General features: G+C 35.0%; 2 protein-coding genes across 3 annotated transcripts; both read right to left on the bottom strand.

Annotated features, from left to right (window-relative positions):
• Positions 1-651: 651 nt before the first annotated feature.
• LOC107678135 (pro-neuropeptide Y-like) lies at positions 652-2,060 on the bottom strand. The gene is made up of 4 exons (XM_016473302.1): positions 1,976-2,060; positions 1,266-1,426; positions 882-998; positions 652-734 (listed from the first exon to the last, which is right to left on the bottom strand). Exons 2-4 carry the CDS (start codon positions 1,424-1,426, stop codon positions 707-709), a joined length of 306 nt encoding a protein of 101 aa, XP_016328788.1. The 5' UTR covers positions 1,976-2,060; the 3' UTR covers positions 652-706.
• A 1,598-nt stretch (positions 2,061-3,658) lies between these two features.
• On the bottom strand, positions 3,659-15,472 carry stk31 (serine/threonine kinase 31). Of its 2 annotated transcripts, XM_016473282.1 has the most exons (21): positions 15,318-15,472; positions 15,086-15,200; positions 14,881-15,013; positions 14,125-14,284; positions 11,688-11,813; positions 11,203-11,315; positions 10,913-11,069; positions 10,546-10,671; positions 9,892-10,074; positions 9,641-9,757; positions 9,325-9,444; positions 8,172-8,303; positions 7,785-7,886; positions 7,387-7,467; positions 7,002-7,127; positions 6,219-6,338; positions 6,011-6,097; positions 5,639-5,788; positions 5,370-5,495; positions 3,999-4,070; positions 3,659-3,920 (listed from the first exon to the last, which is right to left on the bottom strand). In XM_016473282.1, exons 2-21 carry the CDS (start codon positions 15,177-15,179, stop codon positions 3,816-3,818), a joined length of 2,430 nt encoding a protein of 809 aa, XP_016328768.1. In that variant the 5' UTR covers positions 15,180-15,200; positions 15,318-15,472; the 3' UTR covers positions 3,659-3,815. The 2 variants fall into 2 exon arrangements, with proteins under 2 accessions (XP_016328768.1, XP_016328767.1); XM_016473281.1 differs by having other exon boundaries at positions 14,881-15,200.
• Positions 15,473-16,318: the final 846 nt, after the last annotated feature.

The raw sequence follows: 16,318 nt of genomic DNA, 5'->3' as shown, positions 1-16,318 counted from the left end.
TTTTTTTTTTTTACCTTAAACCGCATAAACACATTTCATTACACCAAATACACAAAATAATGTTCTTTTTAGCAACATGACCCCTTTAAATCTGTATTTAACCTCAAAGATCTCCAAGTAAAAAGAAGTGCTAAAGTCTGATTTTGTGGTGGCTGTGCTTTAAAATGAAATTATTATAAATCTCAATTCAAGTGAAGAAGGATTTTGAAAGTCTGACAGTAATCAGTGTTGAGTACTACTGTAAGGTTAACCCTGCCTGCTTTTATATATACTTTTATATATTAATTGAGGGACTCTACAAGCTTATGTCCCAAAAACCTCACTATATATTTATAAATATGAGAGATGTCATTTGATATCAGGTATTTTAAATAAGTGTTTTGTTCTCTGTTGATATTAAAATGTATTTTAGAAACTTAAATTTCTTTTAAGGTCTGAAAAGTAGCCAAAAACCTAAGAATATATTCACAAATTATAAATGTTTTCAGTCTATTATGAGGTTAAAAATGTGTCTGTGGTTTAATTAATGTACAACCACTAATATTAATTTCTTCAATGCATTTAATTCACAAACACTGTATAATTAACAATACAGAATATAATGACCAAAGTGTATGAAAACAGTATCAGAGCAAAGGTTTAAAGCTGCACACTGCCACTCTCTGGTCACCGCTGACATCACTTGGTGGATGGAAAAAATCTTCCATTACCAATAACTGGATATTACCTTTAATCTGTGAAGACACAATTATATAACATGAAAAAGTGAGAGAGGCAATTATATATATTTTATAATTATATATATTTTAATGTAAAACATTAATATAATATCCAGAAGATAATATCCAGTCCCCAGCTAAATAAAATGTTGTAGTTTTAACCTGATCTTGTCATGTTCAGTGCCTGCTTCATCATATGTTGACTCAGGAATGCTTTCTTGTGTCTCTCTCAACAGCCGACTCAAGAACATGGGCTCAGGACTGCTTCTTTTCCCATACCTGAGAGAGGTTAGGACAATCAGAGCAACAAAAGCATCAGAGGAAATAAAAAGGCTGCACAAAATTAACTTATTCCCAACATATTCCCTAAAATAAGAGAAAGTATTATTTAAATAATGCACATATGATTAGTGTAAAAAAAAAGAAATGAAGACCTATTTCTTTGTAAACTTAATTTCAAATTGTTTGCTAAATACTTTGGGACTAGCTATTGTCCTGCTTGCTGTATTTTATTGATTAATTTACACTTGTTTTTTTTTATCTTACCTTTGTCGTGTGATGAGCTTGATATAGTGTCGTAGTGCAGTATAGTATTTGGCCATGTCCTCTGCAGGGATGGCTGTGTCTGGTGTGTATGGATATGCATCTGTGATTGTCACAATCCACATCACAGCAATGACCATAAACACCAGCTGATGAGAGTGCATCTAGAAAATAAATGAATGAATGAATGAATGAATAAATGCTGCCAAAAATGTAAAAGCAGCCTAGTTTTGAACAATTACTTAATTTTAATTCAAGACAAGAGCTTGTTGTTGTTTTTATAAAATAGATTTATATTAATTATTAATACTGTGTATACTAAAATATTAGACAAAAATTGTAATTAATTCAATATTTTCATTATTAATTACATTTGTATTACTTTTTTCTATTTTTGCTCCTTCATAAATGTATATACTATCTATCTATCTATATCCCAGCATGTTTGTTCACTTATTTACCTACTGCAAAATATGGTATTGAAATTTTTAATAGTGTAGAATAAAATTTGACCTTAGATAATATAAAGAATTACTTAAGGGTTTTGAACTAGGTGTTTAAAACCAATATAGCTTACAAAATCACTGCTAACTAGACTTGGTTGAAACCACAGCTAGCCCTTGCTCACAACTGTGTATCTTACTTAGTTTTGAGTGGTTTAACTTGCATATTAAAACTGACGACCAACATAACAAAAAGGTTGTTTTACTTACCTTCCTCCGATGACAGACTCTTGTCTTCTTGTGAGGGTTGACCGACAGCGCAGTTCTCTGGGATCTCAGATGTTCTGCCGGACTGAAGGAGATTGCTCGTAATTTATAGCAGATGTGGAGCATGTCTCTTTAAGTGCAGCGCTTAACACAAGAAGGCGTCATCATTGTTATACAAGGTCTAAGAGATGTATACTCTATGCAAACTATACGACAACTTTACGAGGAAAAAAATAATTCTCAAACGTCCTGAATGCAGCAAATATGTAGGCTATATTCAGACTCACCTGATGCTGTAATCGCTGCCGAAGCTGCTAAATTAAATGAACATGTCACCTAAACATTAAAGTTCTGTCATCATTTACTCACCCTCATAATGTTACAAACCTGTTATGCATTTCCTGTTATGCATGAAGAATGCTAGTAAAGAAAAACTCAAAACAAAATATTTCTCAAAATATCTTCTATATGCTTCTCAGAACATGTTTCAGTTATACGAGTTTGGAACAACATGAGAGTAAATGACAATTTTTTTATTTATTCCTTTAAAGGGATAGTTCACCCAAAAATTAAAATTCTGTCATTTACTCACCCTCATGTCGTTCCAAACCTGTATGAGTTGCTTTCTTATGTTGAACACAGAAGATATTTTGAAGATTGCTGGTAATCAAAGTTTGTGGTTGCCATTGACTTCTATAGTAGGGAAAAAAAAATACTATGGAAGTCAATGGCAACCACCAACTGTTTGATTACCAGCGATCTTCAAAATATCTTCTTTTACGTTCAACATAAGAAAGCAACTCGTACAGGTTTGGAACGACATGAGGGTGAGTAAATGATGACAGAATTTTCATTTTTGGGTGAACTATCCCTTTAAGGGTCTGAGTAATTTTAAGCATTTTGGCATAACTTGGCAAAATGTGAAAAAATGCAGGGGTCTGACTCTTGAATACTTGCTGAATTCACTGTATGTCACAATTCTATTTTAGGAAGAAACTGTAAAAGCCTTATATTATATAGTGCTATATTCTAGTAAATGACCTTGGGTCATCCAGTCAAATAACAGCAATGTGGAATGACTCTGTGGTTTCCAATAAGTGAAAACCACCGTTACATAACTTTGAACATCTCAGCCTGATTAGCTTCTTCCCAAGTGGCATAAATTGTACCTTTCATCAATGCTGGGACTGTTGTGTTCAACAAAAAAAAAGTGGCTAGTGGAGTACCACAACACTGGAAAAACCAGGTGACCTTTTCAAGGTCAATAATCACAGAGATTGCATGTGAATGGTAAGTGTGCCCAAAATACTAATGAAAATGTGTTATTTTCTCACCAATTTGTTGATGACACCGGAAATTATTATACACTCATATGATTTCTGTGAATATTCACTAGCATGCCAAACTGTTCGCCCTTTCAGCATTTTTCTGCACTCCATTTTTGAGTCACGTTTTGATGAAGAAGAAAAAAAGAACAGAAAGACAGAAGATAACATGGAGACAATTTTCGAATGGGGCAATTTCAAAGTAAGGTCTTGTCAATGACTGAGATTACAGCTGACAGCCTTTCACATTACGTGGATCTGGGCTGGAACAGGATAAAAAATGACAAAAGGGTAAAACCAAGCATCTTACAAACAGAAAATGCACATCATCTTTTCTGATGCACATACTGTATTGACCAAGATTTCCACTTAATTCTGCCTTTATAAACTTATTTTTATTTATTCCAGGAACATGAAACAAGGTTTGAGGAATGAACAAACACCTCTGTGTGTTTTTTTCTTAGAAGAAAATAATAAATAAAAAGGGCAAAGAATGCAAACATGAACATAATTCACTTTTACAAATCAACTGAGATGAAGTAGTCTTCCTTTAGGGCCTCAGAAGCAGACAGTCTTGTAGATGAAATCAGCAGCTTTGAGACGAGCTCGTGCAATTTGGCATCCTGTCAGCGAGAAATGTTTGAATCATTTTGGAGTAATAATTTTAAAATACTATTTATCAGCTCTTATATTCTACCTACCAGACACAAACCAGAGAACTCTACATTTTGACGCTCACTCTCTAGAGTTCCGCTGAAGTCTGGAACATGCAGCTGTGAACAAACAAGACTCCTTTACTGTCAGAAAAAATTAATGTTGTTTTTAAAGTTTCTTTTTTAGAATCACACATTTATATACAATGTATACTTCTACTATATTTTACACACTAGAAATTTGAATTCATTTTTGTTTTCATAAATTATAATTTTATAAAAATATAAAAAGGACAATAAATAAGAACATAACAGCTCAAAAGTTTTGAATAATATAGAGTTTGTAATGTTTCCGAAATAAATCTGTTATGCTCACCAAGGCTGCATTTATTTGATCCAAAATGATTAAAATAATTGTGAAATATTATTACAATTTAAAAGAAATGCTTCCTATTTGAATATTCAAGTTTATTTGTATAGCGCTTTTCACGATACAAATATATTTTAAAATGTAATTTATTCCTGTACTGGAAAAGCTGGATTTTTATTACTCCAGTCTTAATCAAAAGTGACAGTAAAGAAGACATTTAGAATGTTTCAAAAGATTTCTATTTCAAATATAGGCTGTTCTTTTGACCTTTCTATTCATCCGTCTATTCAAGAATCCTGAAATAAATGTTTCACGGTATCCACAAAAATATTAAACGGCAGTAACAGCAAATCAAAATATGTGACCCTGGAGCACAAAACCAGTCTTAAGTCACTGGTGTATATTTGTAGCAATAGCCAAAAATACATTGTATGGGTCAAAATAATTGATTTTTCTTTTGTGCCAAAAATCATTAGGATATTAAGTAAAGATCATGTTCCATGAAGATATTTTGTAAATTTCCTACTGTAAATATATCAAAACTTCATTTTTGATTAGTAATATGCATTGCTAAGAACTAAATGTGGACAATTTTAAAGGCGATTTTCTCAATATTTTGATTTTTTTTTGCACCCTCAGATTCCAGATTTTCAAATAGTTGTATCTCAGCCAAATGTTATCCTATCCTAACAAACCATACAATGGAAAGCATATTTATTCAACTTTCAGATGGTGTATAAATCTCAATTTTGAAAAATTGACCCTTATGACTGGTTTTGTGGTCCAGGGTCACATATTAGAACGATTTCTGAAGAATCATGTGACACTGAAGACTGGAGAAATGGCTGCTGAAAATTCAGTTGTCAACACAGGAATAAAGTAATTTTTTTAATATATTCAAATAGAAAACAGTTTGTTTAAATTGCAATAATATTTCACAGTATTACTTTTTTACTTTATTTTTGATAAAAAAGACTTCTTTAGAAAATGATTATTCCAGACTTTTAAATGATAGTGCAAGCAAGCAAATAAGTAAGTAACAGTTCTACCCAGAGCACGATGCCTCCAAAGGCATACATATCACTGGCTGGGGAAGGCAGCTGACCCTGCTTCAACTCTGGAGCCACCAGACTGATGGAACCAGCCACCATCCCGCTGTCAGACACCCTCTGCTCCTATAAAAACAAATAATCATATAAACAATCATTTCTAAGATTTAATAATCAAGACCAGGTCTGCTTCCATTTAGTTAATTTTCCCCAAAAAGTACATGAATCCATAACGTCACTGAATTTGCTGGGGGGGTGGGTTCACTTACAGGTGTCTTTGAGAAATCATAATCTCCAACAATGCCTTTCTCTCGGCCGATGGCAAACACATTGTTGGGATGCAGAGATGCATGAGTAAGAGATGCTGCATGAAGACCCTGCAGTCCCAAAGCTACGCCCTTCATCACCTTCCTAATCTCCTACATTGCAATAACAAAAAAGGACAAAAAAATAAAAAGTTTGCAAATTGTATGAGTAAGCACCAAAATTCTGGCTGTTATGGCCATTAATGCTTGGTTTTAAAATAGTAAATTAAAAGTAAATTTAAAAAAAAAAATTTTTTTTAGGACTTTATATTAATCTGACAAACTTTACCACTTGTCTACAGTGTCGACAAATACATTTGGAATTGATGCACTTACAGAAGAGGACAGTGGAGAGGATTTCTGAATGGCCCTGAGACTTCCATTCGAGTAGTGTGGTACCATGATGTATGCCAGTGGATCAGACTGGACAAAACAGAAATAATTTTACACATGCGCTGATACAGAGCTGTAACATCACTGAAATTTGTAGGTCCACTCTGCTTTATGAAGTCAGAAACTAGTATAGTAAAAGATGACAGAGAACTTTGCCGCAAAACAGCGCCAGGAGAGGAACAGTAGTGGCGGGATTCTGCTGCTGAGCTCTGTGATACTGGGCGGCTTGTTCAAGCATCTTCGCCTCTGACTCTTCATCCACAGCATAGCACTGCAAACAACCCTCAACTCTTTTACAAACATTCAGCAATGGACAGCAACAATATCTATAGATATTCCATATCTAACAATATATCCTGGAAAAAATGTATCACGGTTTCCACACAATATTAAGCAGCAGTTTTCAACATTAACAATACTACCAATAATAATAATAAAGCACCCAACAACAAAAAAAAGATAGTGGAGTACTAAATTAGCCTATGCAATGCTTTCTGAAGGATCATGTGACACTGAAGCCTGGAGTAATGGCTGCTGAAAATTCAGCTTTGCCATCAAAGGAATAAAGTACATTTTAAAATACATTAAGATGCAGTTACATACATTAAGAATACAGTTATTTTAAACTGCAATAAAAATTTTACAATATTAGTGCATTTTTGTCAAATAAATGCAGCCTTTGTAAGCTTAAGAAACATCTTACAAAAAACATTTAAAAGATTTTACCAACCCTAAACGGTTGAACGGTCATGTATATATTTTATATTCAATTTCTTTCTTTTTTGGGGGGGGGGTTACTTAATATTGTTTTAAAATTTGGAATATAAAAATAAATAATGAGTATATGTGTTTCGCACTTGGCTTGTAGTGTACATATATTCTCACTGTACTTTGACCAAAGCAAAGCAAATGAACATTCTGGGCTATAACCAACCTTCAGGACTATTTTCTGTCCCTGGAAATCTGTGCTTAGAAGAGGTCTCCTCCCACTTAGCTCTCTCATCGGGTCTGCATCAAACATGTCTCTGTCCAAGCTCTTCATTAACAGTCCTGCAGAGCTCTGAAAGCACACATTTGCAGAAAAAGAATAACTATCACTCTGTTCCAATGCTCACAGACCTTAAACATACATCTTCCATCCTCTGTAGTCAGCGAATATTCCCAAAAAGAAAAGTTTACAGTACACTTAAGCTCATACTGTACAATCCCAGTCATTTGTTATAGTTCTTTTACATAAAATCGTGCTAAATGAATAAATACATTCATTCAAATACATTGAACAAGGCTTTGGTATTGGTATTGACAAAACAAGTACTCACCATATAGCCATTAATATCTGCATCAGGATAGATAATTGGCAACTCAGGAAAGCCTCTTTTCATGAGGTCACACAGCATTATCTGTATATCAACACATAATGGAGATTTCAGGTATTAACTGCTGAAAAGTTAAGTAATTTAATTAATGTACCATCATTTTTTAATTACACATTTTTATTTAACATAATTCAGCACTGACATTTCTATCCCATTGCAAACCACTGTTCTAAGGTATAAACACAATATTATAGTTCTTTGGGTGGACTACAAATCTAATACAACAACAAAGTATGACATCCTGCATACATAAATAATGTATTGTATTGCCATTCTTAACTGTGTCTGTGCTACAATCTAAGCCCAGTATCTAAGAATATGAAAGATCTTTAAACACATACATATTGCTTCTTTTCATGGCTGATTTCTTGAAAGAGAGCATTTCTCGTCTCAGCGATCTCCTCCTTCTTCTTAAGAATCTCTGGCAGGTCCAGTTCTTCTGCCTTCAGGAAACTCAAACTGATAAACTGACCATTTCCAGTGAACGCAACCAGCTCTCCCAGTTACTTAACAGGCAAAGTTAATCAATGAACAGATATGCATAAATAGTGCTGCATACGATAAAAAAATTAAAAAAATAAAAAATAAATAAATAAAAAAAAACTAAATCAAACCAATAAATCAATACTGAGACCCCAGCCATCTGAGCTCCCAGCACTGTGGACATTTTGTGAACGGTAGCCCCATCGTGTGGATTTTCAGAGCACATTAGGTAGGGCTGTTCTCACCTCCTCCAGACAGCTGACTTCCACCAGTTTCCAGCGCAGCTGAGATCTCAAGCTCCTGATGCGCTTCTTCACCGCAAACAGATCTTCTGCTTTAGGAGGGCCACTCTGCCACTGCTGTATTTCCTGCTTAAACTGCAGTTAAATATTATGGCTGTTACAACTAACAAATAAAAGTGATAATGAAAATAATCATGCACTGTAAGACTTTTTTTTTTCAGTATGTATGCATAAATTGGTCAAAAGTGACAGTACACCTATTTATAATGTTACAAAAGATTTCAAATAAATGCTGTTCTTTTGAACTTTCTAATTATCAAAATATAAAGAGAAAAAACATTACATTGTCCACAAAAAAAATATTAAGCAGCATATCTGTTTTCAGCATTAATAATAATAGAAAATGTTACTCGAATACCAAAATCAACATATGTGACCCTGGACCACATAACCAGTCTTAAGTGTAAATTTTTCGAAACGGAGATGTATATATCATCTGAAAGCTGAATAAATAAGCTTTCCATTGATGTATGGTTGTTAGGATTGGATAATATTTGGCCGAGATACAACTATTTGAAAATCTGGAATCTGAGGGTGCAAAAACATCAAAATATTGAGAAAATCGCCTTTAAAATTGTCCAAATGAAGTTCTTATCAATGCATATTACTAATCAAAAATGAAGTTTTGATATATTTACGGTAGGAAATTTACAAAATATCTTCATGGAACATGATCTTTACTTAATATCCTAATGATTTTTGGCATAAAAGAAAAATCTATCATTTTGACCCATACAATGTATTTTTGGCTATTGCTATAAATATACTCCAGCGACTTATGACTGGTTTTGTGGTCCAGGGTCACATATTAGAATAATTTCTGAAGGATCATGTGACAAGAATAAGTTACATTTTAAAATATATTAAAATAGTAAAGTTATTTTAAATCATAGTAATATTTACAATGTTACTGACTTACTGTACTTTTCATCAAATAAATGTAGCCTGAGCATGAGACTTCTCAAAAACATAAACTTTAAAAAAAATAACTCTTACTGGCCCGACCGAAACATTTGAATGGTAGTGTATATATTTTTATGAATCTCCATAGAATCAGCTTTTTTTAAAATGAATTCAAAGAGAGAATCTCTTTTACCTTTGTGTTGAGTTCGTACTTTTGCCTGATCGCTTTTAACAAACATTGTTCTCTCTGGATGCCCTGCATGGCTTTATTAAAGGCATTAAACACCATTTTCCTCTCTTGATCATCTTGTTCCTATAACAACAGTGAGAAACAAATTTTCCATTCAGTAACTGTGAGCTTTGTTTTTCCCAAACATCTGAAATTGCACAGAATAAAGTCCCTCTGGGGAAGACCTGGGGGTTTGTGCCGTTGCTAAGAATAGAGGGAATGCACACTGAAATGCAGACATAGTGTAGAAAAATGTGTAGATCAGGACAGAAACACTTACAGAGGATTTAGTACGGAGTTCTTCACACAAGGCATTGTCAGCATTCATCAGGATCTCATCCACACCTTCAGCAACATCTTCTTCGGTCAATGACGTTTTCTCCATCAAACACGAAAACTGAAACAAAGGCTTCATCTTATAGAGCAGTAAATAAAGTACCTTGATACTATAAACCATGTCTGTTCATTTAACTTAAAAGATATCAGTAAAAGGAGACATGAATTTGATGAGGTTTACATTAGCAAACGCACCTTGCTAAGCCTGGTTGCCCAGCTGCTAAGAGCAAGGAGAGCTTCATCTGTAGCTTTTCGCACATTTTTGATCTTCTGTTGTTTGTGCCCCTTCCACTCACAGAACTTCTCAAAAGAGCACTCTTCGGTCTGCTCCACCAGCATAACAGAGCTAAACATTGCCGTCAATGAGGATGCAACTTCCTGTATATGCAGACGACACAGTTCAAAATGCAGTAATGAAAAGCTGGCAGGGGAATCTTCACATTCTATGTATTTGCTGTTTCAATTTATGGGCTTTTCACACATTTATTAGGTAGAAAACAAGAAACCGAGCACAGCCTCTGACAGGCTGATTCAAGAAATATATCTGATACTTTACAGAGGCCTAATCTGACTAAATTCAATACAAAACAATCTCTGTGAGAAATTTGGAAAGTGATGTATTTGTATCAGTGTTGTTAATACGTTTTTTTTCTTTAAACTGAAATAAAATATAAAAATATTAGAAAACGTAAACTTATCTTAAACTGAAATAAAATGGGTAAAAAAATATATAAATGTCAAAATAACCTAAAATTACTAAAACAAACTGAAAATTGTTTGTGGCTGAAAATATAAAATCAAACACTATAACAGAATACTAAAATAATACTCATTTGTATATACTCATACCTTCAGCCTGTCCAAGCGTTCATTAATTGGCAGCTTGTCCACCTCCTGCAGGAAGTCATCTACAGCAGCTAAGAGAGCACCTCGAGCCTCATTCCTAATGTTCACCAGTGACTCTACTTCCGCCATCTGACAGAACACACACAAGCAATCTTAGAAGCAATGCCACAGTCAACAGAAGACAACAGGGAATGTAAAACTGTAATACAGTTGAGAGGCTTCTAACAAGAACAGTTCTTTCATACACTGGTTATTACCACAGTCTTTTTTAAAGAAAAAGTTTTTATTTTTGAGCCACAGAGATGACATTCATCTACATGCAAACTCATTTCATTCATTCATTGATCAGAAGAATGTATATTTTACTCACGGTTTGACAGCCTCTTAGATTTTCCAAGGTTTGATCATAAGCTTTCCCCGCAAGGTCCAGCCTCTCTGAGCTCAACGGCATTGGGATCCTGTAGTTCATGATGATGGTGATGGACTCTAATAGGTGATCTTCATCAGTGGAGCAAGGATTACTCTCCCTGAGGTTCAAACCAATAATTTTAAGTCAGAAACATTGTCTAAATCAAGTCAGAAGTAGAAGCAAGTATACATTAAACCACTGAAACTGGAAAAAAAAAAAGAAGAGTTTGGGAAGAAGAAAAATTATTTTGCCTTAGTTTCCTCAAAGAATCCACTTTCTTAGCCAGCTGGGATATTCTGTTTGCAACTGTTGTAGGATGATTATGTTTAGTCTCCTTTGTCTTATCATAACTCTCCTTCAGTATCTGCAAAGAACAACTCTTTATACACATATTGCATTGTGGAACAAAGCTACAATCTGTCAATGTGTGAGACTTCTGATGCGTTATGCTCTATAGGTAACGTAAAAGTAAAACTATTTGCACTACAAACCAGTGCGTTTATGGTTACGATAATACAATAATACGATAAGAAATACCAATTTGCAATATCAAGCAGCATAACAAGCCGTTTTGTACAGCAGAAAAAAAAGGAAACGGATGACACTGGAAGCCAGGCACATTCAAGATGGGTGCGCATTCTCGTAAGTTCATAAAATGAGGTGGATGTATCTAATCTGCGTCATGGCCTAAAACACACTGAACAATCAACACGTGTGTGAAACAGCTCACGGGCACCTGCAGCTCTAATTTGGCCTCTTCTAGCTGCTGCCCCAGGAGAGATGCATGCTGCTGAATGGCACTTCCTTCCTCTTTTAGCTTCTTGATCTCCATGTCCTTATCATTTATCACCTCTCTCATCCTCTGGGTACACAAAACAGCACAGCGGTCACAGACTATCTCAGGCATGTTCTCACATGTTACAAGGGTTTTCACTTGTAGGAGGTTCATGATACAATCAAGTGTGATTTCTTACATGCATGAAACTTAAAGGGGTCATATGATGCTGCTAAAAATATTTTTTAAAGACATTATTTTGTGTATTTGGTGTAATGAAATGTGTTTATGCAGTTTAAGGTTCAAAAAACACATTATTTTCCACATACTGTACGTTATTGTTTCTCCTCTATGCCCCACCTTTCTGAAACGCGTCGATTTTTACAAAGCTCATCGGTCTGAAAAGCGAGGTGTGCTGATTGGCCAGCTATCCAGTGCGTTGCGATTGGCCGAATACCTCAAGCGTGTGATGGAAATGTTACGCCCCTACCATACTGTGATGCCCTGTCCGGCCGGAGCGTAACATAAAACCGTGTCTGCATTTGTGATCGGAGAAATCCAACAACAATTGCTACTCTACACTGCCCAAAAAACTCGCATTTGAATCATCAGTGGCAAATTCTTTAAATATAAAAAAACGTACTTACAGTCTGTGAGTCAGAACAGCCGGCATTGTAGTCTACTCTACCAGAATCAGGAAACAGTCCTCCATAAAAGTGTTGTAAATACCACTGATTTGTAGTCGTGTCCTCTTTTGGAAGACCAAACAAATTAGTTTCGCTTTCACAACGAAAAAGCGTCACACACCGCGGCCTTGAGTGAGCGGAGGCCTAGAGTATGTGGAGGCCGGCTTGAGTGAGCAGAGGCGGGCGGGCTTGAGTGAGGAACAGCCAGTGGGCTTGAGAACGGCGTGACCGGCGGATTCGACGAAGGAGCGTCCGGCGGGCTTGCGGCATACAGATCTTCTTTATGCACCAAGAGCTTATAACACTCCAAAGAGAAAGGAAAAATTTAAATCGCATCATATGACCCCTTTAAGCATTAGTGTATGCACACTACCATTCAAACATTTGGAGATTTTTTTTTAATGTTTTTAGAGAAGTTTTTTATGCTCACCAACACTGCATTTATTTCATAAATCCTTCAGTGTCACATGATCCTTCAAAAATCATTCTAATATGCTGATTTGGTGCACAGAAAATAAACATTTCTTATTTTTTACCAATGCTGAAAATATTTCTTCAGGATTTTCTGATGAATGAAAAGTTCAAAATAACAGCATACATTTGAAACAGAAATCTTCTGTAGCATGAAAATTGTCTTTAGTGCAACTTTTGATCAATTTATTGTTTCCTTGTTGAGTAGTATTAATTCCTTATTAATTTCTTTAAAAAAAAAAAAAAAAAAAAAAAAACTTACTGACCCCCAAAACTTTTGAACACTATTGTATATTTGTAAGTGTCCTTAATCCACTTATTAGTACTATCAGTACTAAGTACTAAGTATTAGTACTTATTAGTACTATACTTTCTATACTTGTTTCCCTCTTGAAATATCTTTAACGCTGAGCAATGGTTTAAAACAGTGGTGTTGCTTCAGGAGATTCACAGATTTTACATTTATCATCAATAGGCAACAAATAAACATAAAACTAAAAGCAAATATGTGACCCTGGACCACAAAACCAGTCTCAAGTCGCTGGGGTATATTTGTAGCAATAGCCAAAAATACATTGTATGGGTCAAAATTATTGATTTTTCTTTTATGCCAAAAATCATTAGGATATTAAATAAAGATCATGTTCCATGAAGATATTTAGTAAATTTCCTACCGCAAATATATCAAAACTCAATTTTTGATTAGTAATATGTATTGCTAAGAACTTCATTTGGACAATTTTAAAGGCAATTTTCTCAATATTTTGATTTTTTTGCACCCTCAGATTCCAGATTTTCAAATAGTTGTATCTCAGCCAAATATTGTCCTATACTAACAAAGGTTTTGTGGTCCAGGGTCACATATACTAATTGAAATAATGATTTTAATTAAAATATTTGAATAAATGTTCAAATGTATTGAAATGTGTATATTTGTTCAATTTGTTGACTTGTCTATCTACGTGTTTGTTTGTTTTTAAACTGTATGCACACCCTTTGACATTAATAACAAAAGATATGGTATATTCTTGTCCCTTCTGAAAGCTGACAGGATCTTAAAACCCTCTGAATATTAGGTGGGAAATGTGTCAATTAGGTGTCAACTGTTTTTTTCACAGGTCTAATGTCCACAGCCCTATCAGAAGCAAACTGCCAGTTGAGAAGCACTGATTTATAATGCACAGATATGGTGAGAAATTAAATTCAATGGTAAAACATTTGAGACAATGAGAAAGAGCCACCTGTAGTTCAGACTCGGTTTCATTCGGCACCTGCTCAATATCCTGAGAGCACACCTGCTGTCCATTTACATCAGTTTTTGAGGACTGGATCTCAGTAAGAGGTTCCTGACCAGCATTCAGTTTCTCCACAGGCTGGAGAGCAACGCTGGTTTTCTGCTCCCTAAAGCACGTAGAAAAACACATATTCAAAACTCGTAACATTTATCAAGAGATGTTCAGAATGATAATGTGGATGCTATACCCAACTGCTATGATTAAAGTGAATAGCAATGTTATCCTTAAAAGGACAGCCCACTCAAAAATTAAAAGGATAGTTCACCCAAAAATGAAAATTCTGGGTTTATGGGTTTGGAACGACATGAGGGTGAGTAATTAATGACAGAGTTTTCATTTTTGGGCGAACTATCCCTTTAAAATTATGTCAGCATTTACTCATCCTCATGTTGTTCAAAACCTGTGTGACTTCCTTTCTTCTGTGGAACACAAAAAAAAGATATTCTGAAGAATGTTGGTAACCAAATGGTTTCAGGTCCTATTGACTTCCATTGAATGTACAAAAAAATCCAACATCATCAACATTCTTCAAAATATCTTCTATTATCTTCCATAGAAGAAAGAAATGCAAACAGGCTAGGAACAACAACAGGGTGAGTAAATGATGATAGAATTTTCATATTTGGGTCGACTATCCGTTTAAGCACTTGCACAATGAGAGGTTAATATTGGTTAATATTCTAATATTGTCTCAAAACGTACTTAATAATTTGAGGCTTCTGGTCTGAGAATATCGGTCGCAATTTGGGCATGCATCCCAATGAAGAGCCAAGTGTGTCCAACTCCCCCGGGGCGTTTCTGCTGGGCCACAGTCCTGTGCACTCCTGCAGGCTTACTGTGGGAAAGGAGTTCTCCCTGTTGCCTGGGAGACTGACTTTGGCGAACTTAAATTTCAATAGCTCCTCACCAATGTCAAGATTCCCCTGGAAGGCTTCAACCAGGATGGTTCCATCAAAGCAAACTGACTTTTTATGGACACGCAACTTTTTTCCATGAATCATATTCTGAAGGAAGGACTTCCCCTAGTGACAACACAGTTGTATAAGAGTCAAAGCAAAAGCAAAAACAAATATCAGATGCATTTATAATCACATTCATAGGTGAACAGTCCATTCTTCAAAAACAGTTTTGTCAAATACCTGTGAAAAAAGTGGGGAATCCTGCTCGCTTGACACATGAAAGCCCCAGAACTTGTACTTTTTTGCAAGTCCTGTTGTCTGCAGTTCTTCTGGGAGTTCGACTAAATCAGACCGACTGACAATCTCTGTATTTCCATAGTCAATGTACAAAATAGAGAACTGAGAAAAAAAAGAACAAATCAAAATTTGTCCACTATAATAAAAAAAAATGACACATCAAGAAATGAAAACCACAGTCATGCATCATTCTATATATACTGTTTAATTCTTCTTTGGGCGGGCTGCTATACTAAAATTACTCAATCAGCAAATAGTCCTATTCACTATTTTGAAAACACCGTTATCAGATGCTTTTGGTCTCCGAATAAATTGACATGTGTGACAGCCACTGAACAGGGTTTTTCTTTTTCTTTTCTGTGATGCTGCATTTACATCTATTTCTGAATAAAGTCCAGGGCCACTGTCAGATCCAGTAAAACAAATCATTTTGACCCACTTCTGATTATAAAGTGCAACTTTTTTAGCAGCCTTGGTTCTGGAAGTATTTTTCCCATTCATTTTTTCCAATAGGAATTTTAAAAAGCCAAACTATCTAGCTACGAGGTGAATCCCAACATTACAAACTTTTATTTGAATCAAACAAATAGACAAAGGTACAAGACTGCGAATGAAATAACTGAATTAAAAATGATGGAGAAAGTTGAGGCTGAGGCTCAGTGTTGCCAATTTGGGGAGTTTGTCGCCAAATTTAGCTACTTTCTCATTGTAGCTCAATAAGGGAAGCCGTCTTTTATTGCAAAATAGAGAAAAAACATTTTCAATTTAAGTAAGCTTCTTAACCTTGTGGTCTATCTTATTCGTAAAACACACAAAATGACCAATAAAAAAAAAAGTGTCAAGCACCAAAAGCAGCCCATATATATATATATATGCGATTGTCCCATAAAGCAAAGGGGAAAACATTTAATCGTATTCCTAAGGATCCCGATAGACGACTAATG

Source organism: Sinocyclocheilus anshuiensis, unplaced genomic scaffold (assembly GCF_001515605.1).
Source record: "Sinocyclocheilus anshuiensis isolate Anshui unplaced genomic scaffold, SAMN03320099.WGS_v1.1 scaffold1512, whole genome shotgun sequence".
In the NCBI taxonomy this organism is placed as follows: domain Eukaryota; kingdom Metazoa; phylum Chordata; class Actinopteri; order Cypriniformes; family Cyprinidae; genus Sinocyclocheilus; species Sinocyclocheilus anshuiensis.
Note: the sequence above shows the minus strand (reverse complement) of the source record. Positions and strands in the feature narration are given on the sequence as shown.

Bases quoted from the DNA above. Each gene is read 5' to 3' on its own strand.
- stk31 (XM_016473281.1), bottom strand. From the start codon at position 15,179: ATGATTCATGGAAAAAAGTTGCGTGTCCATAAAAAGTCAGTTTGCTTT. The intron at 14,285-14,880 runs GTACGTTTTGAG...TACGTGCTTTAG, and splicing joins CAGAAGCCTCAAATTATTAA to GGAGCAGAAAACCAGCGTTG. The intron at 11,814-14,124 runs GTGGCTCTTTCT...TTGTGTACCCAG, and splicing joins AAACCGAGTCTGAACTACAG to AGGATGAGAGAGGTGATAAA.
- LOC107678135 (XM_016473302.1), bottom strand. From the start codon at position 1,426: ATGCACTCTCATCAGCTGGTGTTTATGGTCATTGCTGTGATGTGGATT. The intron at 999-1,265 runs GTAAGATAAAAA...AACCTCTCTCAG, and splicing joins AAGCTCATCACACGACAAAG to GTATGGGAAAAGAAGCAGTC. The intron at 735-881 runs GTTAAAACTACA...GTGTCTTCACAG, and splicing joins ACTGAACATGACAAGATCAG to ATTAAAGGTAATATCCAGTT.